A 27187-nucleotide genomic window follows, 5' to 3' on the forward strand; every position below is an offset into this window, starting at 1 on the left:
CTGAAAAGGATGAGTGGACTGTGGAGTCAGAGTGGCTTCTTTAAATAATCACAGGTCTTGTTTGGTTTGGACTGCACAGGATCACACGTGGAACTCTCAGAGGGGAAGTTCTAACGTTAAAAACAACAACACAAAACCGCTCGTAACCAAAATAATTTCTGAAATTGACATAGTGCTCAATAGCCCGTGCAACTCAATGGGACGGTTTCAAGGAAAGCGTGGCACATTCTCATCCAAGGACTTGAGATAAAATATACCTTATTATTGCAAGTAAGAACCACAGTGTATATGTAAATACATTCTTCTAACAGGTTTAGGCCTTGCTATTGAAATACTACTTCAATAGCATTTATAATTACCCAAGAGAAAATACCACGTTAAGCATTCTTTTGAGGATGACTGATGGATATGAAAATCATGGAATGCACAGGACTGCCTTAGGGTCCCACAGTCTAAATGCTTGGAGTGGCAGTAGAGGTGAGATTGGTAAAATTATGCCATGATAATTGCACATTAACACATTTCGGGAAAGGACCCATAGAGCAGGAAACATACACTGTGTTCCTTAATCATTTCTGAGAGTAAAAAATAGGAAAAGCCCAGAACTGTCTTGGATATGCAGCCACTCCCTTTTATGCCCCTTGGCCAGGCCAGCTTTGGGGTTTCATTTCTTTCTGATGCTCCTTCGAGCCTGGAGGACCCTCCACGTTAGCTCCTCTCTTCCTGAACCCTGCCCCAAATTCACTCCTCTGGCTCTCCTGGCACTAGGAAGGATGTGATAAACTAATTCACATGAATATGTTGCTGATTGATGTCACTCCTCTCCTGGGTGTTGGCAACTCAGAAGGGTTCCCAAGGAGAGACCAGCGCTTGCAATGGAGAGATGAACTCGCTACTCAGTAATTGCACACAGAAGGGCTGGGGGACGGGATACGCATGCCTTTGTACTTCAAGTCTAAACAATGACATAAAGCTGGCCTTGATCAAGAATTCAAAAAATGGTGATGGAATTCAGTTCTAATAGCTTATGCTCACTCAACATGCATTAGTCTATTCAACTTCTGTGACAACCCAATGGGGTTTTTTTCTACTTGCGAGTGAGAATCTGAAGCACAGAAAGATTTAGGACTTTGTTCAGGGTAACGAAGCTAGGAGTGGCAGAGCTGAGAACTGGATCCATGTTGAACCATTCTGCTCTACTTCCTCTCAGCTCTAAGGCAGCAGGGGACCCCTTCTGAGGCCAGGTACATCACTGCTCCCTGAGCTGTGTACCCTTGGGCCGATTACTTACCTTCTTGGTGCTTCATCTGCAAAATAGACGTTAATAACGGTATACCAAACTTACAGGGTTGTAAGGATTAACACATTCAAAACCGTGTTTGGCATATAATAGAAACTTTTTAACCATTAGCTAACATTATTGTTTGTTAACGTGATAAACCATATTAACTTCACCAAAACTTTCTGTATTTTAGCATTCCTACACTTAACCAGAGAGTCACCCAAATGGGGTTCCAAACCACAAAGTTCCTCTTTGACCTAAGGATTTAGGTCAAAGGATTTATCTTTACTAGCTTTAATAAAAATGTGTTCTAGAACTGACAGCCCATAATAGCAATTTAAATATCTTTTTTTTTTAAAGCTCTCTTTTTTTTAAGATTTTATTTATTTATTTGACAGAGAGAGAGAGACAGCCAGAGAGGGAGCGCAAGCAGGGGGAGTGGGAGAGGGAGAAGCAGGTTTCCCGCGGAGCAGGGAGCCCGATGCGGGTCTCGATCCCAGGACCCTGGGATCATGACCCGAGCCGAAGGCAGATGCTTAATGACTGAGCCACCCAGGCGCCCCAGCAATTTTAAATATCTTTACCTGAAATTATTCTTGAAAACTTACTTCCAATTTAATCTGAATACAGTAGTTCTCTGTTCTTAAGAGAGCTTCCAAACTGGTGTACAAAGATTCCCAAAGAGCTTCATAAATAGTAGGAGAGCCAATTTTAATATTCCATTAAGTCTTAAGAGAAATTACGTAATAAGGTTAACTGGATTGTTGGTTATTGGATTTTAGATAAAACGAAGTAGCACTGCTTGACTGGCTCATGTGGAAGATCAGGTCTAAGTGTATCTGATTAATTTTCTTTTCATCTATATATAAATATTGAGACTTCCACTGGGCCAGTGTTGGAGATGCCAAATGAACACGAAACACACCCATCTCTTGATGTCTTAAGAATTTAATGGGCAATAAATCCACATAAACAGTTACCTCAAATTAAAATAATGATAGAACCAGAGAACAACACCTAAGCCACCCTGGCAGGTATGAGGCAAATTTCTCAGGGAAAGTAGTGACCCAGTTGTCTGTAGAAAATGATCGGTATTTGGCCAAAGTCTGAGTACTTTTAGAAAGAAGAGACAAATTGTGATATATGCAATAGGTTTGGATGGAAACCAAATTATCTTGTACTTGAAGTCCAAACTCTATTAAGGATTTAAAAAAAAAAAAAAAGGAAAGGGAGTGCTGGGGTTGGGGGGAACCTTTAAAAAAATGGCTCCCACTAGGTTCACCCCCTTCTCCTGTGAGCTAGGGTGCTGTTGTTACCTGCACATGTGGAGGATGAGGCCGCTGGGGCACGGGGTCCTCGGTCTAAGACATAGCTGCTTGCTTCCTGCCCTTTCCTGGTGAAACTGGGGCTCATCTCAAGGCAAGGCAGGTCCCAGAGCGAGAGGCCCTGGTCTTGTTCTTGGGGACTATTCCTTACCTCCTGGGAAGCACCACCGGTTCTACTGCGAGAGCTGAGTTTCCTGGCCCTGCGTGTCAGGGTTGGGGGGTGCGGCCGCAACCCAGAGTCCGGCCCTGGGCAGAGGGAACGGCTGTCACCATCACAAAGGCTCAGGGCAGGGTAGCCAGCCACTGTGGTTACACAGACTCTAGACTAGGCACGTCACCCCTCAAGACTCAGTGCCTACCCTGGGCGGGGGGGCATCCACACTTCCTGTTCCGGCGGGGGTGGTCTGAAGCCTGAGAGGGTAACTGACATGGAAGGCTCTGTGCAGCAGGGTTAGCGGTCTGTAATAAAAAGTACAGTCACCCTAACTCTTCAGAGGGGCCACATTCTTGTCACTCTCCCATGTAAAAATAACCTCGCAGTGTGCCCTGATGCCGGCTTGCACACATGGCCTATGAGCGCAGTGGTCCGAGCCCCAGGGCCCACTCGTAGTTAGTGTCAACCCCACCCACGTTTCCTCTAGCCTCCTTTCCCCCCTGCCATGTGCAGCTGGGCCATTTCATGGACTGAGCTCATCAGCTGTCACCAGCCTGTTGAAGCTGGGTCTTAGTCAGACCAGCGTGGGGATGTTTGACCTCCGAGAAAACATCCAAGAGCTGCATAGGAAGAAATGTTGCTGACTTAAGTCAGTCTCCTCAACATAAAGCAAGTGAGACAGAGAGAGCGCACAGATACTGCATGATATCCTGTTAAATTCCTATTCTAGTTTTCAGTAAGCAGGGATAGAACACTAGAAAGATCTTTCATCTGTAATAAATGTTCATCTTGAAGATGTTTCTTAATGAGTTCTTTAAATGTGTAAGCGCACACAAACACATTTGGTCCCACTGAAAGGAATTTTGCCTGAGTAAGGGCTGTGGAATTACTTTGGGGGTCAACTTCCTGCCCCGTGGAATGCAGTGGGAAAGTTCCCACGATGGGAGGGGGCCTCTCCCAGGGCATTCCAGGCAGGAGGCATCTGCAGAGGTTTAATGCAGACAGTACCATGTCTCAAGATGCTATCAGCATCTCCAACAGCCAAAGGCCACTATGGCCTGAGCAGGTCCCAATAAGATTCCACAAAACTTATTTGCAGCATAAGCAGAGAAGAGTGTGAGAGTATGTGTGAGTGTGTGTGTGTGTGTCTGTGTGAATACAGCAGGGCAGCATTAGACCTTTCACGTGGGAGAGGAAAGCCAAACTCGTATTAACTTGAGCTTACAATATTCCCATCAAGAGGATGCATACGGAGAGAAAAACTTATCATACTTTGAAACTTCAACAAAGCTGTTCTCATTCTCATGAGGTTCGGGGAAACGGCCACAAGCTAACAATGCAGCAAATGAAGCCAAATCCATTCATTCATTCACTCACCCACTATATTCAGGATGCCTACTCAGTGCTGGGCACTCTTCTAAACACCAGAGACAGCGGTGAACAGGAGAACCACAATCCTACATTCTGCTGCTTCGGATGGGAACTGTGAACCCATTCACCTGTTCAGATATGAATGCCAGACTGTGAACTCCAGACCATACCTTTCATCTACCACCGTATACCAGCATCTAGAACAGAGCCTGCAACATAGGTGGCATTCCACGTGTTTATTGGATTAATGCCCATGAACGGGAATTTGACCCTGACCCCTTTGAAAGCTTCATGAAACTCTTTGGCGACAAAGCCAATCATAATTTACCCACTCACTCACCCAGTCTGAGGAGCAGGGACGTAAGGAGGAAGAGTATGTGGCCACAGCCCCCAGCAGCTTACATTCTGGTAGAGAAACAGTGGGGGCCAAAGCATGGACGTGCAAGAGGGCTGGTCAGTTTAAGAAACTACAAGTATTTTGATGTGATTGGAGCACGTGGGAGGACGGGAGGAGATGAAGCTGAAGAGACAGGCAAGGTTGGGCACAAAGGATCCAAAGATTTGGAATTTTATCCTGACAGCCGTGGGGGCAGAGGTGGGCGGTGATGGCATTTAGACGGAGGGAAAGTCACACTGGCTCAGCGAGGAGGAGATCTGGGGGGAGTCAAGGCGGGTCGAGAAGCTGGTGCCGTGCCAGGTGACAGGGCCTTGAGGCAGGCAGCGAGAGCCTGGCAGGACAGGAGGTGACAATCTCCCGAGCCTTGGGAGAAGAAGGGGCGGGACTTTGTGTTGGACTGGACGGGGAGAAAATGTGCATTTCCCCTCTAGACGAAAAGATCTGCTGCAGTAGGGACCGTGGGCTGCAGGAAAGCCCATGGATAAGAGGGAAGAAGGAAGCAGCTCGGCTTTCTAACTTGTGCGTTTGCTGTTCTTCAGAGAAACTTCACTGGCTCCAACCGCCCGCAGGCAGCATGTAGTTTAAACCCTTCACACAGATGCTCAAACTCTCTGCAGTCGGGTCCCGGGCTGCCCATCTATTGCCACGTGCGCCCCATCGTTTCCCAACTCTGGGTCCTCCCTCCTGCTGTCCCCTCTGCCTCTGTGCCCTCCCCGCCTCATCTCTGTAGGCCACCATCCTTTTCAAATGTCGCCTCTTCCAAAAAGCGGTAGATTCCCTCAACCCTCATTTCTTTGTATTTGCCTTCCGTCTCTGTTAGGGTGGGAGTGAGCCCCCTGAGCGTGACAACTTTCTCTTGCTCATCTTCCCATTTCCTCCAGACTGACTGTCACCTGCAGTAGGAGTCGGTACCTTCTTGTTGAATTGAAACAAAGAGCCCACGAGATGTCGCACTTTGTCTAGGAAATGGGGATATTACTGCTCCCTACTTCATGGGGCGGTTCTGGGGGCTTGGCACATAATGAGTGCTCAATGATACCATTCGTAGCATTCTTTTTTAAAAAAGATTTTTTTTTTATTTATTTGAGAGAGACGGGGCATGAGCAGAGGGGAGGAGGCAGAGGGAGAGGGAGAAGCAGGCTCCCCGCGGAGCAGGGAGCCCAACTCGGGGTTCAATCCCAGGACCCTGGGATCATGACCTGAGCCGAAGGCAGATGCCTACCCAGGCACCCCCACATCATTATTCCTAAAGAGAATAAGTTCCATTTGTTCTTCCCTAGCTTAATTAGGGACCCTCTGTCTCCCTGTAATGAGGTTAAAGGATGAGGCACTACTTTAGAATTCGCCAGAAACTGTCCCCTGGAGTCTGTAAGTAGGGAAGCACTGTTCTGGCCCACTGGGGCATTCCTTTCCAAATCCCAAAGATCTTCCTCTCTGGGGGCTTCTCCTGAACGCTTTGGGTCGTTTCTTTTTGGTGGTGGAGGAACTGCTCAGCTTTTGATCTGTGTGTGACTCTGGGAAATGAGGCAATTGGGAAGGACCCCCTCGGCACCCCAGCCCCCCTGCAGGGTCAGCTGCTGCTGCAAAGGTCAGAAGTGGGGAGCAGGAGGTGAGCAGTTTGGCCCGGCTGTTCCAAAAGAAGCGAGCCGGCAACTCTAACAGTCCTTGAGTTTTATTTTTATTTTTAAAATCAAAGTAGAGGAATTTTGTGAGTCCCAGAGGAGCGCTTTTATGTCATTTTTGTTAATTTTTTTTCTTTTTCTCTAGAATTTCCTCTAAAACCCATTAGGGAGATTTCACGTATTCCAGATTTAGCACTTTAATGGGCTTTTGTTCCTGTCTTGATTTTTTTCCTTTTTAAAAATTTCTCCTCTGATTTTTAATTAGCTATTTCTGGGATTACAGAGTTTGCCAACTCAACCGCAGAATTTCTGGAAAGCCTTTTCATTTCTGCGCGGGTTTATGATGATAATATCATGCACCCGGTCTGACTCAGAAGGTAAGAGAAGACCTGTCCCGGACTAACTCTTGCACCGGCAGACTGCGTTCGCCATGATGAACCATGTAGGCGCACTAGACCCGTTTTCTAGAATCACAAAGACTCTAAGTTGGACGGTGCCTTTTGAGGATCAGCCTGATGGTTTTCTCTCTCCAGGAACCTCGGACAAGTCTAACCTGGAGCTTATCACTCTGACGTGCACCTGTGTGGCTGCGACCCTCTTCTGGCTCCTGTTAACGCTCTTTATCCGAAAACTGAAAAGGGTAAGAACATTTCAGACGAAGTTCTATGTTCCTTTTTACCTAATGTTCTAAAATGCTTGCTTGCCTCACGGCTAGAGCAGGCACTAAGCCAATGTCAGAGTCTAATCCCCTTCCCCCCTGGCTTCTGTCTCGGACCTGGGGAGCACCAAACATAGATCATTAAAATGCCTCTCAACCATTAACAGGAGTGTTCACATCCAAAGCTAGAGCAACGAACAGAGGACTATTTCCCAGAAACAGAAGGGATGTTTTTGATATAAAGATATGGCATAAAATCTTTAGATGCAGCATAAGACCTGCAAAGTCTTTCTTATTCTTTGCCAAGAAATGAAAAGGAAAAAGCAAAATAGAGACACCCCCTGCTCTGACTTACGTCTCATAACATTATGGGAGTGCACACAGCACACGGTGGTTCCGTGCCCTCTGAGCCCCACCACACAACTACATTCTTTGCTGTGAGGTTCAGCCTGAGCACAGGACATCAGATCTCTATCATTAGGCCTGCAGCCCCACTTGCTTCTCTGCCGTTCGGCGGCGAAGAGCGGACATGCGTTCATCCATTCATTCCTGCCTCCAACATTTACCATGCACCTGCTCCACAAGGAGCATCAGGCCCGGTGGTCAGGCCCTCGGGTGGTAGTGGAGAGGACACGCAGAGTGTGCGGTCTGGAGAGGAGCCTGGCTTTCACCGGTTACACAGACAAATGTGAATCTGGCACTAGAGGCAGCTGACTGAAAGATGTCCTGTAAGGGGGCGGGGGGCAGTCGGGCCCAGAAGGGAGGGAAAAGTGCTTCAGGCCGAGGGAAAGCCTGCGTGAGGCCGGGGCAGGACAGGGACGCCTTGGGAACGAGAGCCTGATGGAGGTCCGTGTGACTGCCGTGGAGGGAACAAGGTAGGAGGTGAGGCGGGAGAGGAGAGGATGCGAAGGCTGGCCACACAGGGCCTTGCAGGCTGAGGTAAGAAATTTAGTCTGTGTTCTGGAAGTAAAAGGAAGCCTGGGCTCGTGGGGGTCTGGTGTTGTTAAGCAAAAGGAGGCAATCAGTGTAAAAGAGCAGGGTCTGGAAAGAGAATTTTGGCTGCTGTGAGAATGGACCAGAGGAGGCAAGGGTGCCTAGAGAGGAACCTACCAGAAGACTTTCTAGTAGCCCAAGTAAGAAATGATAGTAGTTCTTAGTCTAAGGGATTAGAATTCAAGGCATATTTAGAGGACTTGAAAAGTGTCAAGGAGGCCTCCTCCATTTCTAGAGATTTCTTAGTCCTTATTATCATGCCAGGTCTCATGACGAGCTCTTCATGTAGTATCCCAATTAATCCTTCCAAAAATGCAAGGAGATAGATATATTATCATTCCCATTGTAGACAGAAAGAAAGTACGGTTCAGAGAGGTAACATAACTTGTCCAAAGTCACAAAGCTAGTTAGAGTTGGAGCTGAGTGTTGAACCCAGGTTGTGCGACCTTCGGCTTAGTAACCAAAACCAACAAGGTGTCCGTTATGGTGTTGGTATGAGAGGCAAGGCTAAGCAGGAGCCTTCTGTGGTAATATGTAACATCAGGCGTCGGCCGTATGGAATGATTGGTTTGGGGCCGTGACAGTGAAGGCCACTGCTTTAGAAGGACACAAAGGCCACACCACTAGCATTTTGAAAGGGGTGACAGAGAGCGTAGGGAAGTAGGTCTAACAAAAGCAAAGCTTGCCAAATCTGGAAGGGAGGTCCAAAGCCTACAAAGGAGGGAGGGGGAGAAAAAACTTCAGAGAAAATGAAGTTTAGAGAACAAGTTTGAAGGTTGTGGCAGGAAGGAAGGCAGCAGAGAAAGGCAGCCCACTCTCTTCCTCCCCCACTCCCCGGAGGAGGGAAGGAGCCCACAGGAGCAGAGTGGAAATAAAGCTGGAAAGGTGCATTGGGACTAAATTGAAGATGGCCCTAGTATGTCTAAAAATCTGAAATCTTGATGTCCATAAGAAAGGATGAGAGCAAGAGATGATTCCCTCCAGAAGAGGATCCTTAGGGAATTTGAAAGGTGATTAATTGTGGGAGGCAAAGAGATACAGGCCCTCAAAAACTATTTCCATGTGGTTTCTGTAACCGCAAGTGAATTCCTCATTGATGGGGACTGGATGTTACCCTTTTACCCCCATGCCGCACAGGACAGTGTTAGAATTAGGGCTAGCATTGATGGATGCTTACTGTGTCCCAGGCCCTGTTCTCATAGCTTGACATGGATCATTTCATGCAATATTCACCACAAGCCTGGGAGATAAGCACCGTCATTATCATTATTTCGCAGATAAGGATACCAGGTTTAGAGAGGTTAAGCGACTTGCCAAAGTTAGGTGCTGGTCCATAGTTGATCTGTGACTCAGAGCCGGGCAGCCAGCTCAACGCCTGGGCCCTGAAGCGCTCAGCTGTGCAACTTCCATGCCAAACACCTAGTAGCTGCTCAGTGTTAACGTCAATTGAAAGAATAAATATTTGTCAACTAAGATTCTACTATCCAACTCTCCTCCAGCCCTTCCTTGAGGTTTGTCTGGTGTTCCCGCTCATCTGCCTTATTGAGATAAACCATAAAATTCCACGGGGAGATTGTCTTTCATTGCCTGATACCCTGTCCCTCTCAACACCTCCACCAGCCTCCCAACGTGTGCTCCCGAAACTGACACATTCCTTGCTAGGCTTCAGCTAGCCTGGGCTCTTTGAAGATTGGAGGTTTTTTTCTCATGGCCGTGGCTATATTGGACATCGAAAAGTATAGTCCTAAAACCTACTCGCGTGGCTTCTCTAGTACACACCCAGCACCCTGGGAGAGGAACGTGTATTCCTTCCCAGTCTTCTAGACTCACACGAGGGTCTGACGGGCTGGCCCTCACAGATTAGCACCAGTGGCAAAGGCAGCTCGAGACAAATGTGCTCCGTATCTTTCTCTGGTTTCCACTCGCCGTGGAGGCCAGGCAGATCTTTCTGCTTTGAGCTATTTGTCACACATTTTAGTGATAATTTCTGGGAGAAGGAGACCGATTGCAAGTGATGGATGAGGTGAGCGGTGACAGCCCAGAACAGGGTGAGTAAGAGCTGAAGAATGCGGGTGAGCGTGAAATGGTGTGGATGGAGAGGGTGACTTCTCTCCTGAACTCTGGTCCTGCCTAGGGAAGGGCAACGCAAGAGGGTTCCAAAACTCATTGAAATGAAGTTGCTGTAACTTCTAGGCAAGACTTACCCAAACCGACCTTATATGGGTAAGCAACCTTCTTTTCTGAACTGCTCATAGAAATGCCATCATCACTTCTACATTGAATCGACAGGCAATAAATTCATTGATGGGAATCTAAGACACTAAATGTAAATCCACTTATCTATGCTATGAAATAAAGGATCTTTTCTGGGCTTGATGTCCATTACCAAGATAAAACAAGCACCTGAAGGCAGAAGCCCGCCTTACTTACTTGACAATCCTACTACCGGCCAAAGCTCAGGAAATGGCTGTGTTTAAGTCCCATGCCTCATAGACTCCTCGGCCTTTGAAATAATCAACTTCTATTTCTTATTGAAGGTAAATCTTATTCTGTTCTCACCAACGGATCCCACAGTGTTTCCAGGTACCTGCAGCAACCAAGGGGCCAGGCCTTCTGAGTATATTTAAATACTTCACATGAAATATGCCTCTCAACTGTCCCAGAGCTCCTGGGTTCACTTCGCCACCTCTGGCCCTTCTTGCAAATGCAGGCAAGCCACAGTCACACTTCTCACCGTTGGCCTGGCTCGTGACGTATATCCCTGCTTATACAGATTGCCATGGAAAGTTATTTTCAGTCAATCATTTGGAATGATTTTATAAAAATGCTTCTTTGCATGTTTTGGAGAAGGACTATCATCTGATCATTGTTTAAGAACAAGCAGCAAGGTCACCGACCATCTGGGTGCATATTATCTGAGACAATATGGTGGAGCCAGCCTACAGAAATGCGGCGTGAGAAGAGTAAGGAGTTATTTAATGGGAAGTGTGATGTACGTACGTGTATGCAGAGGGGTACTTTCTGTACCCAACCGCATGGTTTCAACCAAATGAACCAAAATAGCAGCAGATGTTGCTGGGTATTATTTTAAATTGGATATCCAGGTTTTTTTTAAGTTGCTTCCTTCTTGGTGACTTTGAGATCTCTTTCTTTCTCAGTCTTCTTCTGAAATAAAGACAGACTACCTATCAATTATAATGGACCCAGACGAAGTTCCCCTGGACGAGCAGTGTGAGCGGCTCCCTTATGATGCCAGCAAGTGGGAGTTTGCCCGGGAGCGACTTAAACTGGGTAATGTATTCGTTCAACAGATTCCTAAACCCACACTGAGCGCCTACTGCCTACAAAGCACTGTGCTCCAAGGGCTGCAAAAGTCAGCTAGACTTGGGATTCTCCCCTCCAGCTGCTCACAAAACGGCAAGGGAGGTGGGCACAGAGGTAAATAGTTCTAACAGAATGCTGGGGCGGCAGTACAAGGGCATGGGGGAGGGGGCGCCCGGGGGGGGGGGGCGCTCAGCGGTTAAGCGGCTGCCTTCGGCTCAGGTCATGATCCGAGCGTCCTGGGATCGAGTCCTGCATCGGGCTCCCTGCTCCGTGGGGAGCCTGCTTCTCCCTCTGCCTGCCGTTCCCCCTGCTTGTGCTCTCTGACAGATAAATAAATACAATCTTAAGAAAAGAAAAAAAAGGGACAGGGACACCTACTTGTTCTTGCAACAGTCTCTAAGCACCTTGTCTGAGCAGCAGACACCTGTCTAAGCCGTGAGGGGTACAAAGGTGTCTGAGTGCACTCCCCCAAAGGGTGAAGGAGATCGCTGCTGAAGGAGATAAGTGAAGGGCAGGGATCAGTTCCACCACGAGACTTACAAGTACAAGCATTCCTAAACAAGGACATTTTTGAGGACTTAGAAATTTGTGACACAATTCAAGATGTCAAGGAACAGCACAGCCAAAAATGTGGAAGGAGCGTCCGTGCCCCTTCAAGGCTGTGGGTCAAAGAACCCCTCGGCACAAAATCCACAGACTATGTACGTGAAATTTCTGTGGGTGTTCGAAATGTCCAGACAGAGAAGTCCCAGGGGTCAAAAGTTACATTTTTGAAGAGCAAGGACCACTGTTCCCCCGTAAACATCAGGCAGCCGTGCTTTCTCCTCCAGCTCAGCGTCACGATGCAAATTAATCTCCAGCCTGGGATAGTACAAAACCAAAGGAGCCTCTGTGACTCTTGCCCAAAATATTTGGACTGTGGCTTCTGAAAAATTTCTACTCACTCCTGTGTACGCCAGAATCATTAATAGCTGGAACTAGCAACAGAGATCATGGATCCAGTGTTCCCAGATCTTGTCACTCTCAGCGAAAGAGCCTGTTGTTCCGAATTTGAGGGCATTGCCTCCCCTCTCCCCCGACAGGCAGACTATATTGGAGTGGGGGTCTGGGGGGACGGAGAGGGAGAAGTGCTTCTTCTTGTTGTTCTCTTGGGCCTTGAAATGACTCCGCTTACATTTCTTCTTACATGAGAAAGAATACTTGGCCCCAAGAGTATGTTTGTTTGGCTTGGGGAAGAAAATTGGAAATCAGTGAAAAGCTGGAGAGACAGGCAAAAGCCAGCAATGGCTGCTGACAGGGGGCGGGGGGGGGGGGGAGAATCATCTAAATTTAGAGTAGTTAAGGGCAGGTGGTACACTAGATGAGTTCCTTCTGCAAGTCTAAATTATATGGCAGCTAGCCCAGCCCTTCAGTGACCTTGGCAGGGAACTGGGATAATTTTCCCACAACCGTAAGCCATTCTCAGGCCACATTGCTTTCCAGAGTTATTAGTCACAATCAAACATCCCTCTTCCTGTATAGGACATATGAGCTTTTCGCCCCATCTCTTCACTCCTTCACCTAGTATCCCTGTGCTCCGTATCACATTGGGGGCCACTGCTAATCCTTCCACCAGATTTCCCCTGGGGCCTCTGTGGGTTTAGATAATCCCATTTCAGGAGGTTCTCCTTGTGGAAGATCTCTCTTACGGTTCTTTCCCTTCTGGAGTTGCCAGATGTTATGATGTGGCTCAGGTGCACGTGAGTGTCTTTGATGGGTGAGAGAAAGGGGGTGAAGTCAGCTCACTCTGTCTTTCGGCGCAGAGCGCGGCGGCAAGGGCCAGAGGAATGCTACTCCTTCTAGCATGGGAGCAGAAAGGCCCAAGATTTGGGGGGTTTTAAGCCAAATACATGACAGAAAGTAATCTGAAGTAATGTCTGGCAAGTGAAAGTAACCAAGACTATGTCTGGATGGTTGGAGAGAAAAAGCTGGTTTGATGGGCAGAGTTACAATGGAGCTATAAATACCCAGAAAAACATGCTGTGTAGGGAAATACACAGACAAGTGGCATCTGATTTCAGCTTTTTGTACTCTGTTGGTTCCTACTAGCAGCCCTGTTGAGACAAGTCGTAATTTATGGTACCTGTTATAGATAGATACAGTAGGAGTTCGGGTCAAAAGTGTTGCTCCCATTGAAATGCCTGAAATCCGGGAAGAATGGAATCTGTTTTGTTAGTGCTTCCTCACTAAACCTAAGGGAGAAGTCAGCGCTTACAAATGTATCACAGAAGCTGGGATAATGTCGGACAACACAGCTTCCTATTGCAAAATAAACTCAGAATTACCTAATCTAGGAAACAACACAGGGAACATGGAATTTGCAAGTGGACGGCACCTGGGCTGGTGTTGCCTCTTAGAAGACCAGCTGGGCACGTCAGTGCCGCCGGGCACCCTCCCTGGAGTGTCCCAGGGACCCTGGCCAGTCAAGGACACTGTTGAAGGGGATTCCAGTAGCCTTTCATTGTATGGCAATGACCTAGCACTTTCACAAGCCAGTTAGCGGCATGTAGGTAACACCAAGGAGGATTGTGAGGGAGAAGAAGGATCCGGCAAGGTCAAGCCCAGGGTCACTGGGCTCCCCTGAAACTGGAACAGTGGGTCTGCCAAAGGATTCCAATGCATCAGATGATTAAAGAGCCCATAATAGCTTCGTGCTGTTTTATGAGGCAGCAGTCAGCTTCCAAGAGAATAGATGAAAAGGGCCGAGGGAAGCCAAGTGAGAACGAGCTTATTCTCACTGACAGAAGCAAAATCCCCAAACACTACTTAAAATCAAGTGTATTATGCCAGGGCCAAGAAGGGAATGCGTGGGTCTGAGGCTGTGGAAGGAAAAAGGATTCCGCCCGCCCCCAAACAAAGCAAGAGTCTTCACAGTATGCGGTATGCGGGTGGTGTCCTAAGAGAGAGATTACCTGGATATTTGTCAGGCTCTGGACACTTTTCCTATCAGGCATGGCAGAGGGAATACGTTTTTTGCCCTAAAAAAGCAAAGAATGAGCATCCAACCAAAATGCACCTATCTTTACAAGTCTGGTAGCTGCCAATGCTCCTTCCACGAATGATTTCCACATCCACTACCTGCAGGGTCCGCCTGAGGCACTTTTATTTAAACCTAGAGTCCCCATTCTGGTCTATTTCATGGACGGTTTTATCTGAAGAGGGAAGCAGAGCCCATATCCCTGTCCATGGTGCCCGCTCTGGGAGGAATGATCTTTATCAGTCACTACCAGTACATGTGAGAAAAAGCATGTAATTTTACCAGTGTTCCCTCCTAACGAAGAGGGAGTCCCCAGGAGACAGCTGCAAAGAGGCTCTTATGATCGCATCGGTAATTGAATTTTTCCTGTGTCCTGACTGGGTGCCTGGGGTGGTTGGTAGTGAGGGGACGATACTAAGCAGAGCCAGGGTGACGTCATCTTTGTTACTGAGTCAGTGCGCATAAAAGTATAAAGTTGTAATATGATAAGGAAGCAGGAAAGCTTCGTTATAAGCTTTGCAAGAATCTTAAAAACAAACAGAAACCTATGTCTTTGGGGGGGGAAGGGATTGGAGTAGAAGGAAGGAAGGAAGGTCGGTTAGTTAACTCACTGAAGGAAGGCCCCTTATCAGAACAGTCGTCTGAGAAAGACACTAGGCTGAGAGAGGAAGGGTTGTGTCAAATTAACATTCTGACTACCAGGATTTACTTTTGACCAACGGCATTATGTTGGCTATGTCCCCCCGCCCCCCGCCCCCAGAAGAACCAAGCGAGAGTGACTTCTTTGGCTCATTCTTCCTTTTGCCACATCATGCTTGAGGTGTACTGTTTCTCTGAGTTCTATTTGGCTACCTGTGTCCTGATGGTGCAAAAGAAAGTGCCCTGATATAAAAAGTAGCTGAGGCATTCCGGGGCGGGGGGTGCTCTCTTCACAGAGCATCACCCTCATGGTCTCCAACCCAAGGGTTCCTCTAGGTCCCCATAACTGTACCAGACTTGCTGCAAGCATCTCACAAGTTCCCAAATGGCTACTCTTCCTTCTGCACTAGGCACAGGGGGGCCTTCTGTGCACCAAGCCCTGAACCCGCTTCTGGGAAGATTCAGACGTGGTTATCATTTTGAGCATCTGAGTCAAGTGGTCTCATGCAAGGGTAAGGAAAGAAACATGTTAACAGCGGTCACAGCAGAACATGACAGGTGCCATGAAAGAAACCTGACTTTGTTATTGCATTTGGCAACCATTTCTCTGTGGGCTTAAACAAATTGCTACCAGTGGTTGCCTGGTAGCCTAGGCTCATGTGCTGAACCCTGAAGATGTGGACATCATGTAAGAGCACGGTAGGATAGCTGGGAGCATTTTGCCTGGCAAGGAAGGCTGAGAAATGATTTAGTGATTTTTGTGTAGCTATGGGACATTCTCAGAACCGATAGCAGGGACTGACATTCTGTTTCTTCCTTTCTGCTGAACTCAGATCAGAAGAGAGGCGCCTGGGTGGCTCAGTCGGTCAAGCATCTGCCTTCGGCTCAGGTCTTGATCCCAGGGTCCTGGGATCAAGCCCCACATGGGGCTCCCTGCTCAGCAGGGAGTCTACTACTCTCTCTCTGCCCCTCCCCCTCTCTGGTGCATTCTCTCAGATAAATCAATAAAATCTTAAAAGAAAAAACAAAAAAGAAAACAGCTCAGAAGAAATGACCTCGAGAGGCAAGAAAAGTGGCTTAGGTTAAACAAAGGGAAGTCTTGGTAGTAATGTTGTTAAACAATGGAAGAGACTCCCCAGGAAGATTTGGTGAAGAGGAAACTAGTCACCCACCCACACCAAATGCCTCCCAGGGGCTCAGTCTCGCTGCAAGGGACAAAGGCACCTCAGAAGCCCAGTGAAGAGGTGGAAGGAAGATACCCAGAAACATGTCCCTTACTTTGACTCTTTGGGGCTCAGTTTATTGGGGATTCTATTCAAAGTCTACATGGCTCACATATGCACATCGGATACTTTCTTCCTGAAAAAGACAACCTCACCCTGCTGGCTTGGCAAACAAACCAATGTCTTCTTTTCATTGCAGGCAAGTCACTTGGAAGAGGGGCTTTTGGAAAAGTGGTTCAAGCTTCTGCATTTGGCATTAAGAAGTCACCCACATGCCGGACTGTGGCTGTAAAAATGCTGAAAGGTATGGGTGTCATAGTTTGGCTTTTAGCAGACGGGTTGCATACCCAAAACACTGGTATGAGCTAGATATGGCCTAGGTCCAAACTCAGCTATTTCTGCTTGGCCACATAGCGATCTTCTACTGCTGGAAGCATCCTTGGCTTCAGGAGTTTTAGATCAGGCCCGTGAGAGCTCAGAATAAACGTTATAAATGAAACAACCCAGCACTGTCCACGAGAAAACAATTTCTGTCACCTCAAAGATCTTTCTCCTCTCCCATCGTGGGCTCTAAAATACTAGGGACTTAAGCTCACTTATAACCACAGGTTCAAAGTTTTGGAATGATCCATTATGACGTTGTAATGGGAAATTAGCTGTGCATCATAAATCCCAAAGTCTTAGCTGGGGCTGGACCTAACTATAAAGTAAAACTATGAAGCTGGAATAATTGAGATCCTCAGAAATCTAAACTATTTTATACTGTCAGGTCCTACCTGCAAAACATTTCCTCTTTAGAAATTTAAAAAAAATCTATCTATCTATCTATCTAATCTATCTATATCTTTCTCATGATGAAAGATACTACCCCTCTCTGAAGCACCAGAGAAGTGAAGTCACATGACAAAGTGATTCATGACCACCACAAGACAGATGAAAATGAAAATAGGTGAAAACTGCATAAATCAGACATCCCAAAGACGCATGTTTCTTTTGAAGTATGGAAAATACTTCATTTCTTCATTCATGATGGAATTTTCATGTCATTTTGACTCATTTTCAGATTCCAAAACCCAAAAGTACTGGAAACCCAAAGGCCATTTTTTAGCTTTCCCAACTCTCCGAGATATGACCAGGGGCTCCTGAGGCATGGGAGGCCATGCACCCAGCCAAGCAGATCCCTAGGAAGGGCTCCAGGAGAAAGGACCATTTGTGTAGGGAGATTTCAGAGCGCTTCCTTCCAGCATGGATGCCAGCATTGCAAGAGCCCCATGAAGTGATATTTTCTACCTGAAAAGGCTGTCCTTGTCAGGCAAAGTCTCTGATAAAGCTCTTCAAGGAACCTGACCGTTCTGCCAGAAAGTAACCAGAGAAGGACTCTTATACCCACGAATCAGGACTTCTGCTCAAAATGGACTGCCCAGATGATGGCAGGCCTTCCTGTGAGAATCCCTGCATTCTAGCACCCTGCCCCGCACCCCATGCCCCAGATGCTGAAGAGAAGAGGCATCAACATGTCCTCTGTGTGAGAAAGTACCAGACTAGGTGCTTTCATGTGTTAGGTTGAACCACATGAAATTGCCATTTTTCTTATTTTTCTCTCTCCAGGCTTTTAAGGTAGATACTATTTTCCCAGTTTGCAGATGAGGAAACAGGGCTCTGAGAGGTTAAATCGCCTCTGCAAGGCCCTACAGCTCACGAGTGCAAAAGTCAGGATTTGAGTGCAGCACAACGCCCCCCTCAACCCTCCCGCCCACAGTGCTACATAAGAGGGGCTGCCGAGACCTGGCCTCCAGTAAATGGCCCATTGCTCCAAAATCCTAACATGATCCTAGCCCAAGTTATGGAGGCAACCTAATATCCAACCTTGAATGAAGCGAAACTCCATCTGGAAGCATGTGTTTCCTCAGCTGTCCCGTTTCCCTGCTTACTACCACACCGTCTCCTGGAGAGGCGGGTCTGCTGCCCATGCTTGTCAATTTCCATCCAAGATAACACCTGCCTGTAAATGGAACAATCCGAGCAAGAGAGCCTGGTTTTTTCCCCTCTGTGCTGAAGGGGCATAAAAGCATGCAGGGACTGATGAGTTTGAGGGGGACGATGCTGACTTGAAAAATTTTAAAGGCCCCAAAAATGTATTCTTTGTAATACAGAAATAGCGTGTGCAATATCTTTATAAATGCTTATCTTTTTAAGCCATGAGCCTTGATTTTTAAAAGATGGCCAAATCACCCACTATATAAAATTCCTAAAAACCATTTTCATTCAGCTTTCTTGCTCAAATTGGTTGGCCATCTGTTTCTAGGAGAAATTGAAAAGACAGAATGTCAGACATAGGCCATGAGTCAGAAGCTCTTTCAAAGTGCCCTTGAGCAGAACCTTTAACCTTTTTGGGCCTCATGCCCATGTCTGAAATGAGAAGAGTATTCATGGTGTTTATTTTTCTAACAAATATTTGTTGAGCATCTACTGTGAGCCAATCTCAACCCCGTTGGAAAGCTTCTAGTGTTTATCTGGTTATTACTTAAAAAATAATTTAAAAATGATTTGTGCTTATGAAATACCATGCACATGCTCTGGCCATTTCCCAGACTGTTCTACAGAAATACTTGCATATGTGTACAAAGATTACACACTGGCTATCTACTACAGCATTATTTGTAATGGCAAAACACACACACACACACACACACACAAACTAGAGATAGTTCGAATGTCAAGAATGCTATTAATCAACTAACAAGAATGGAAAAAGTCTCTGACATTAAAAAAAGCAAATCTTAAAAAAAATAGAGAGGATTCCATTTATGTAAACAAAACAAGACCTTTAAGTGGATATATATGTTTATAAATACGTAGAAAAAAGTCTAGGGAAGTAAGTGGTTGGAATGACTTTCACTTTTTACTCTGTATAAATCATATTGTTGGAATATTTTACAACAAGATATGATTTTATTTTTTAAATTTTGTAAATGCCTTATAAATTAACCAATAAGAAAGACCCCCTCCCTACCATCACCAAAAAAAGAGAGAAAACAAACAGAACAAACTTAATTTAGGCTTTAGACTCTGCTAAATCTTAGAGTGATGTTGTTTATCTCTGCGAATGAAGTTGAAGTCAGATGCTTATGGATCCTTACAACTCAAGATAACCCTGCAGACTCCAGGGAGGAAAAGGTTATAGGGAGAAAATAACACATTGCAAAGATGTTTACAGAAGTGGCCATTCCACTCTTGCAGACCCTGGTGCTCCTTCTTTGTAACTCTTCAAAGAGGGGAAAGTGAGAAAAAGAGGGGAGGTGTGGGCACATCCCCTGTCTGGAAGGTTCTTGCTGCGCCTGGTTCTGCCAAGCGGAAGCCTTTGGAAGGCGCCTTCACGAGGTGCCCAGCTCTGAGTCAGCGCATTGGTGAGCAGAGCAGGTCCACTAAGAGGAAATGCCCAGTGACTAACCCCACCACTGCTTCTGGGCCTTACTGTAATCAAAAGGATGTTGGCTCAGGAGGGAGGGAGTAATGAAAACAGTCTGGAGACCGGGCCTTTCTCCAGAATGTGGGGAAGTTAATGAAGCAACCGGCTGAGCATTGGCAAACATGGAGGACAGGAATGCCGCCTCCAGCGGAAAGAGCCCCATTGTCCTGTCGCCCTGACTCTTCCTTGTTTCTCACACAGAGGGGGCCACAGCCAGTGAGTACAAAGCTCTGATGACTGAGCTCAAGATCTTGACCCACATTGGCCACCATCTGAATGTAGTCAACCTGCTGGGAGCCTGTACCAAGCAAGGAGGTAAATGAGGAGGGCCTGCTCCCTCTCCCAGTTCACATGCCAAGAGCAGAGTGGGATATATAGCTCCTTCTCCCCGTTCCTCCTCACCTCCTGAAAAACGGCCTCTCAGTAGGTCCAGAGGAAACAATTTGTCCATTTATGGAAAGGCGCTCCCATCCTAGAAATGCCTTTCCTGTACAGGTAACTGAAAGTTTCTAAAGAGAAGGATTCCCTTTGAGACCTCCTTCCATGGGCTCCAGGTCAAGTGGAGAGCATTTTTCTCTCAGGATGGCTTTGAAGGAGTTGTGACCAGAGCTAAGGTAATGGATAGAAGGGTGAGCCTTCCTTGAAACTCCACATAAAGGAAGGAGTCACTACTGGTGGGATCCCAGGAAGAGGGGATGTGAGGGACAACCAGAAGGGCCCTTCCCTTCAGACAGGTTTTCCCCGCTGGGGCAAGTGGCTGGGACAGGGCTGTGGTCATGACTCGGGGCTCCAGCATGTTCCTGAAGACCTTTCTATCTTCCCCTGTGGCAAGGTTAGCACTTGGATATAGATGTATAATCACGGCTTCAGCCAGAAAGAAAGGTGCAAAAGACCTGTGCGCATCGGTGTTTTCCAAGGTCCACAAAACTAGTAGAGATGAAGGGTAGTCGAGAAGACCCTACCTGTTGGGAGTAGCGGTGGGTACAGAAAGCAGCTAAGGGCTGGGAGACCCCAACTAGAGTCGTAGAGACCCAGCCATAGTATGCTGCCTGTTTCTCCATTACCCTTGAGAATTGACAAGTTGATAAGCCACCTGTTTTGCGTACAGGGCCCCTGATGGTGATCGTTGAATATTGCAAATACGGAAATCTGTCCAACTACCTCAAGAGCAAACGAGACTTATTCTTTCTCAACAAGGTAAGGAATTTAGGGGTTGGGAGTTTAGGTGATAGCAGCATAAAGCCAGAGAAAACTGTATTTTTCTGTTAATGACTAAGCCTAAAACCCAATCTCTGCTTTTTCCTTCCATGTTAATATACCACACTTTTTGTGGGCAGCGCAGAGAATATGTAATCCTAGCATATGAAGCGACAATTAGAGGTTAAAATTTCGAGTCATCTACCTAACTACCTATCCAAGCATCTTGATCATTTTCTTTCTTTCTCTCTCTCCGTAGATAGACACCCACACAACTCACTTAGTTATTTCTTTAAAGAAGATGATAGCAAGTATAATTGTCTCCATTTACTAGAGAAATTAAGGACTCAATCAACTGAGTGACTTTGCAGTGAACATGAAGCCAGAGAAATTATTTTCTCCTCTTGCTGTGCCCTTTACTTCACCTTCCCCGGACCCACACCTTCCCCTTGTCAGCCCCGTGTGCACACAGAACCAGCTTTACCCACTAAAATAAAACCACGTGACAAAAGGAACATGTAGGCTTAAGTCCTGAAGGCAGAGATTATTGAATGGAGAAGGTTTAATAAAACTTCACCAGTGTGACCCATCCCAGCAGTGTTGTGTCTTTCTCTGGGCTGGAGCAGCTTGGAGAGCAGTGACTCAACATTATTACCTGATAATCAGCAGTGTGGTGATTAAACACACAGACTCCAGAATCAGACATCCTGGGTTTAAATCCTGTCTCTGTCACTCAAAATCTGGGACCTTGGGCAAGTTACTCAATCTCTTGGTCTCAGTTCCCTCCTTTACTAAATGGAGGTAAAAACAGAACCGAACTCATGGCATTGTTGAGAGAATCCCATTTTCACTGAGCTAAGCACTCCAGAAATGTTAACTATCCTTGTCATTATTGACCCACTGAGAGAGAAAGACTGGGAGAGTCCAACTTAATGCCACTGATCTATACAACCTGTATGATGGATAAAGTGCCGCACATCCAAGAATTACGCCCATCTGTCACATGGACAAGAGTATTCACTGGACATACAAATAAGAACCACTGGACAGCTGGTCAATTCTCTCATCCCTTCAACTTTGACCCTACCAAAGACACAGGTGGTCTACCAGACTTGGAAACATATATGCGAGAACATATTGTCCCCAGTTTTAAACCATGCCCTCCAATAGAACCTTGACGCTGAAGGGGCACATGACTGGCTCAGTCAGTAGGGCATGTGACTCTTTATATCTCAGGGTCCTGAGTTCAAGCCCCATGTTGAGGGTAGAGATTACTTTAAAAAAAAAAAAAAAATCTTGAATCTGGAAAGGACCTTGTGTTCAGCTAGTTCACTCTCTCACATTATAGATGTGCCCAGAAAAGTCAAGTAAGTGATTGGCTTAAGGACACTCCCTTACCCAGAGGTGAAGTCTGGGAGAAAAGAGCCCCGCTCTCTTGACAACCCTTGCAAAGCTTTTCTGTGCATTATGCTGGATAAGGAAAGCAGGGTGGGGGCAGGAGGGGGGAGAAACCATAAGAAAAAGGGGAAAGTGGTGGCCTGGGTTGGGAGCAGTGCAAACTCCCTGCAGTCCTGAAATCCTGGACTGGCTTCAAGAAGAACTAAGGCAGCAGCGTACCCCAGGGACCTGGGCAGGATGGAACATTTGGGTTCGTGCGTTCTTTGTTTAGAAAGCTCTGCTTCCTTCTCTGGCTATATTTAATGATTCGCCTCCCTGTTGGTGGAGCTCAGTGTTTTCATGGAAAACACATGGCTGTATTTCATATTTGGAACCTAAAGGAGTATAAAGAGAAAGTGAAGGAAAAACCGAAAGGCTAAATAGAAATGGGATATTCCGTTTTCCAAATAAATGCAGCAGGATCTCTCAATACTATTTGTAATAAATGCACTGCCTTCTGCCAGAGTCCCGAAAGTTCCGTACATCCACCTTTATTTAACAGCGATGGTTACCAATAAGCAAAGCTGAACAGAGCATTGATTGAGAGTCAAGGAAGGGATGAGGGAGCTTGAGTTAAGGCCCCTGCAGATGTGTCTGGGCTGTGACCACTGGGAGGATGAGGAAGAAGGTGGCCCGGGGAGCAGAGAGCATGGATTGTCATGGGCTGAGCCGTGAGCAGACCTGTCGAGCACTTTCCTCCCCACACCCTTGCCAGTGCCTTTTCCCTGCTGCCTTGTGGCCTGAGCAGGGGCCTTGTGAAAAATCCAATTCCAGTACCCAACTGAGCAGAACCAACTCTAACTGCCTCAGGGAGACGCAGTAACAAAGAATTACAGTTTACCTCTTCCCAGGTAGGTCACCTGGGGTGGCAGTGTAGCCTGCCTGCCCCCCTGCAGGGCTCCTGCGGGGCTCTTGTCAGCAGGCAGGAGGCTGGTACCCCCCAGCCTAAGTCTGTCTGGCTGTCCCTGCTGTGGCTCCCTCCGCTGTCCTCTGCTTACTCCCACTGCGCCCTCTAGTGGAAGGATCTCTCCTGATTTGTGACATGTCTAGGAAAAGCCAAGCAAGGATGTGGACCCAGCACTGCCTCGCTCCGTGCAGGTGCATCAAGGGACACCACTGAGCCTCAGTCCCTGTCAGCCCCTTCCTCAGTACTGCCAGCTAGCATGACTGAGCCCAGGTCCAGGCTCCACCAGCACATAGTCACGAAGCCACCGGACGCACCAAATCTGTAGTGTCACAGTTATTAGGTGAATTACCAAAGATGATAAAAATCTTTTTCGGTTCCACACGAACACCCAGAACCAACACCTCCTTTCCTACGAGGCCAAACATAATAAGATGGAGCTTTTCCAGTGAGGAAAATGAAACCCAAAAAAGGAGGTAATTTGCCCAATATCATAATGAAAGAGCCAGATTACACACCAGGGCTTGGATGCGCAGTCCAGGATGAAAGGCCTTTTCTACCCTTATTAGGATCAGACTGGATCTTTGTTTTTAATGGAGGGGAGACAAATGTTCGCATTCCCTCCTTCCCCAAAGAAACCAGAGAAATCGATAAGTATGGCCTTCTCTCCTTACACCCAGGGATTATGCCAAGTGAAGTCCCAAGTCCACTAGGGATTTGGGGATTTGTCTCTATTATTTGGATATTTCACAAGATGGTGTGTGGTATGGAAAAAATGGTAAAAGGCATGGACTGGAGTTGGCCAAACCTGGGTTCAAGCGTTGCCATTTACTACTTGCCTGTGACTTTTATTACTCACCTCCTCCGGACCTATTTCTTCATATATCAGCAAGAACTACTTCATAAAATTGTTACAAAGACTAAATGAGAAAAGGTACCTAAGAGTCTTAATATACTGGCTCACACCAAACAAGCGCTCAGTGAATACCAGCGACTGTTAACATTTCTTTATCCTACCTAAGATGCTATCTCGAAACCCACCCAAAAGCCGAACAGACTCCAGAACCCCATGAAGAGCCAGGCACCTGAGCATGGGGTTCTTGCCACCAATTTACCACCCGTTTTGTGCAATGACACTCTCCCAACTCAGGTGCCTGCCCGCATGAGGGATTAGTTTCCCTCATCGCTGTTCTGACACTCTCTTTCCCCTGTGTCCTTCTCGGTCGGTTCAAAGGATGCGGCTTTACACGTGGAGCCTAAGAAAGAAAAAACGGAGCCCGACCTGGAGCAAGACAAGAAACCAAGACTAGATAGTGTCACCAGCAGCGAGAGCTTCGCGAGCTCTGGGTTTCAGGAAGATAAAAGTCTGAGCGATGTTGAGGAAGAGGAGGGTAGGTATTAATTCCTTCCTGTCCTACAGTCTGAGATATTTTTACAACATACTGTGCATCTCTGACATTTTTTTCTTATTTATCACCCTAATAAACATCCGTGGGAGACTTGAAGGGTAATGTCCTGAGGAGATAAGATTTGAATTAAGATTATTTACAGAGTTACTAATTTTGACAGGGAACTGTGCAATTGTCTCCCCTCAGGGCTTTTTGTCCAAATGGATCACCACCAACCCCCCCCCCCCCACCCGCCGCCGCCCCATGCCTGGGTAGAATGGGCTGGAGGCCTGGAAAAATCTCTGATGTTCGTTTTGAAACTCCAATGCTCTTGAAAATGAACTCTGATCTACTTGTTGGTTTTATGTTTTGCTAACATTGTTCCAATAAACTGGGATTTGGTGGAATAATAAGAGTCATTACAAACAGTTACGGTTTTAATGCTTTCCAGATTCTGATGATTTCTACAAGCAGCCCATCACTATGGAAGATCTGATTTCTTACAGTTTCCAAGTGGCCAGAGGCATGGAGTTTTTGTCTTCCAGAAAGGTCAGCCTTGTCTTTTACTGCTTTCCTTCTTTGCCAAGCCTGGACATGTGGGTGTTATATGGACACACACTCACCTTTGCTCTAAATCCACCCTTCCTAGTATTTGCTTATACTTACATAGAGTAAACATCACACCAAATGCCTTAATTTGTCCTGATAGGATGGAGGAGCCTCGGATACCAATGAGTAGAACTGGATTCTAGGGGAAGACCTCACCAGATTTCAGACTAGACAAACCTGGTGACCATTCTCCACATTGCCCTCTGGCACATTTTCAAAACTGGCCAGAATCTCAGAATACACAACTTCTCCGGAGAGCTTCTGTTAATTCATCCATGTGGAGTGCTCCACGAAACCAGATCATGATCTGACCTTAGCAGCTCAGGATTAAAGGCCGGAGGTGGGGGAAGTGGGGTTTTGCTCATGGGAGACATCAGTGGCCAATTTGGTTTACCAGGATGCTGTCCTGCCCAAAAGTGGCAAAGCGGACTCGGGGCATTTCTTGGCTTTTGGGCCTTGGGGGGGGCCTATATTTGTAAAGAAATGCCTTCGTGTTTATGGTCACCCCATGGGCTTTGGAAGTCACTTCCTTCATGTAAAGGAAGCATGTGAAATGGATCTTCTAATTAAGAGGAATAAGGACACTGAAAAGGTGCAGGGAAATGGTGGGTTAGATTAAGGAAATGCATTGATGATGCAACTGTTTCATTCTAGTGCATTCATCGGGACCTGGCAGCAAGAAATATTCTTTTATCTGAGAACAATGTGGTGAAGATTTGCGATTTTGGCCTTGCCCGGGATATTTATAAGAACCCCGATTATGTGAGAAAAGGAGATGTAAGTCAGTATGATGTTTCTTTGACTCATTTATACCCTGTCATCTTTAAACCACAGACCAAAGCCCCTGGTAAATATTTACACACTCCCCGAAAACCCATCATGTGCTTTCTGTGAAGACGAGCAGCCCGAATGGGCTGTATACCAGAGAGCCCTTGCGTGGGGCTCAGAAAGACCCCCGTCTCCTGGTTCTGTTCTTTCCCCCATTGCTGGCTTGGTACCTGTCCTTTTGGGCGGCACTGCCAGAGCCTGCTAACCTGAGAAATGTTCAGCGGGGGCCTGGGAAGACCATATCATCGCCTCCCTTTGACTCCTGTGGGAGTTCCCTGTACCGCTGGAGAGAACAGCCTGGACTCTTTCCCTCAAATAAACCCGGGTGATTGATTCAGCAGGTGTGGATATCTCAGGGAAGTGGGGGGAGGGGATCAATGTTATCTCGCTGACAAGGAAATGGTTTACCTCCCCTGCCTGCCTTCCTGCCTAGCATCTCCCTGCTGGCTCCCACTGGCTTCTCTTCCCTGCTTGTTTTTGAACAGAGTGTTATTTTGCACCTTTGTGGGTGACTTCCTGTGTCCTCTCTTCTCCCGCCGGAGGGCTGAAGCTGGGTCTGGGCTCTGACGATTACTCCGGGAGCAGTTCTCACACTTGAGCAAGCACACCCATCACCTGGAGGGCTTGTTAAACTCTAATTTACTGAGCTCCACCCCCCCACCCCGAGATTCTGATGCAGGGAGTCTTGGGGGGGCGGGGGCCTGAGAATCTGCCTTTCTAATGAGTTTCTAGGTGCTGCAGATACAGCTGCTCCCAGGACTAGACTTTGGGAACCATTGCCCCACGGTCTCCTTTTATAAAAGGAGAACAACAAACCTTCCTTGGGAGCACTGATTTGCGAAGTCTGTCCCTATTTTCTGTCATCTCTGTCTCTTCTGGACTCTCCCACTTCTGTCTCTCTCTCTTTCAATCCGTGATCCCATACTTCCTGTCAAATCCCATCCATCTGCAGTGCAAGGCCTAACCCACCGGGACTCCTCCTGTCTGAAGAGAAGGAAGATTTCTTGGCACACTGGAAAACCAGCCAAATGGTCTCCTAAATGCTATCTATCACCTTCCTTCCTTCCAGTGCCTTCGCCTGCTCCCCTGATCCAGTGACTTTTTAAAAATCCTGTCTTTTTTTTACATAGCAAGGCCTTTCAAAATCCTCCTTCGTCCACACCAAAAACCAAAACCCTGAAAATCATCGATTTTTCAGGATGTGCCCTAATTCAGATCATCCTTCTCCAGGACCCTGTAGAGCTCACACCTTTTGGGGGAGAAGGGCTTCTTCCCGAGTCCTGGAGGGAAGACATGCAGGATACATGGGAGGGGCTCACCAGACAGTGACTGCCCTCTCTTTTAGTGTGAC

General features: G+C 46.9%; 1 protein-coding gene across 3 annotated transcripts in view; it reads left to right on the top strand.

Annotated features, from left to right (window-relative positions):
- Positions 1–27187, top strand: part of FLT1 (fms related receptor tyrosine kinase 1) — a 171041-nt gene that overhangs the window by 125070 nt on the left and 18784 nt on the right. For 2 of the 3 annotated variants that reach the window (XM_027590840.2, XM_027590842.2), the window contains exons 16-23: positions 6685–6791; positions 10961–11093; positions 16204–16308; positions 19675–19788; positions 20582–20670; positions 24246–24402; positions 24851–24948; positions 25663–25785. In XM_027590840.2, the coding sequence (XP_027446641.1) occupies positions 6685–6791; positions 10961–11093; positions 16204–16308; positions 19675–19788; positions 20582–20670; positions 24246–24402; positions 24851–24948; positions 25663–25785 (926 nt within the window). The remainder of the gene's footprint in view (positions 1–6684; positions 6792–10960; positions 11094–16203; positions 16309–19674; positions 19789–20581; positions 20671–24245; positions 24403–24850; positions 24949–25662; positions 25786–27187) is intronic. The other variant, XM_027590841.2, reaches the window with a different exon arrangement.

This window comes from Zalophus californianus, chromosome 3 (genome assembly GCF_009762305.2).
Source record: "Zalophus californianus isolate mZalCal1 chromosome 3, mZalCal1.pri.v2, whole genome shotgun sequence".
NCBI classification, from domain to species: domain Eukaryota; kingdom Metazoa; phylum Chordata; class Mammalia; order Carnivora; family Otariidae; genus Zalophus; species Zalophus californianus.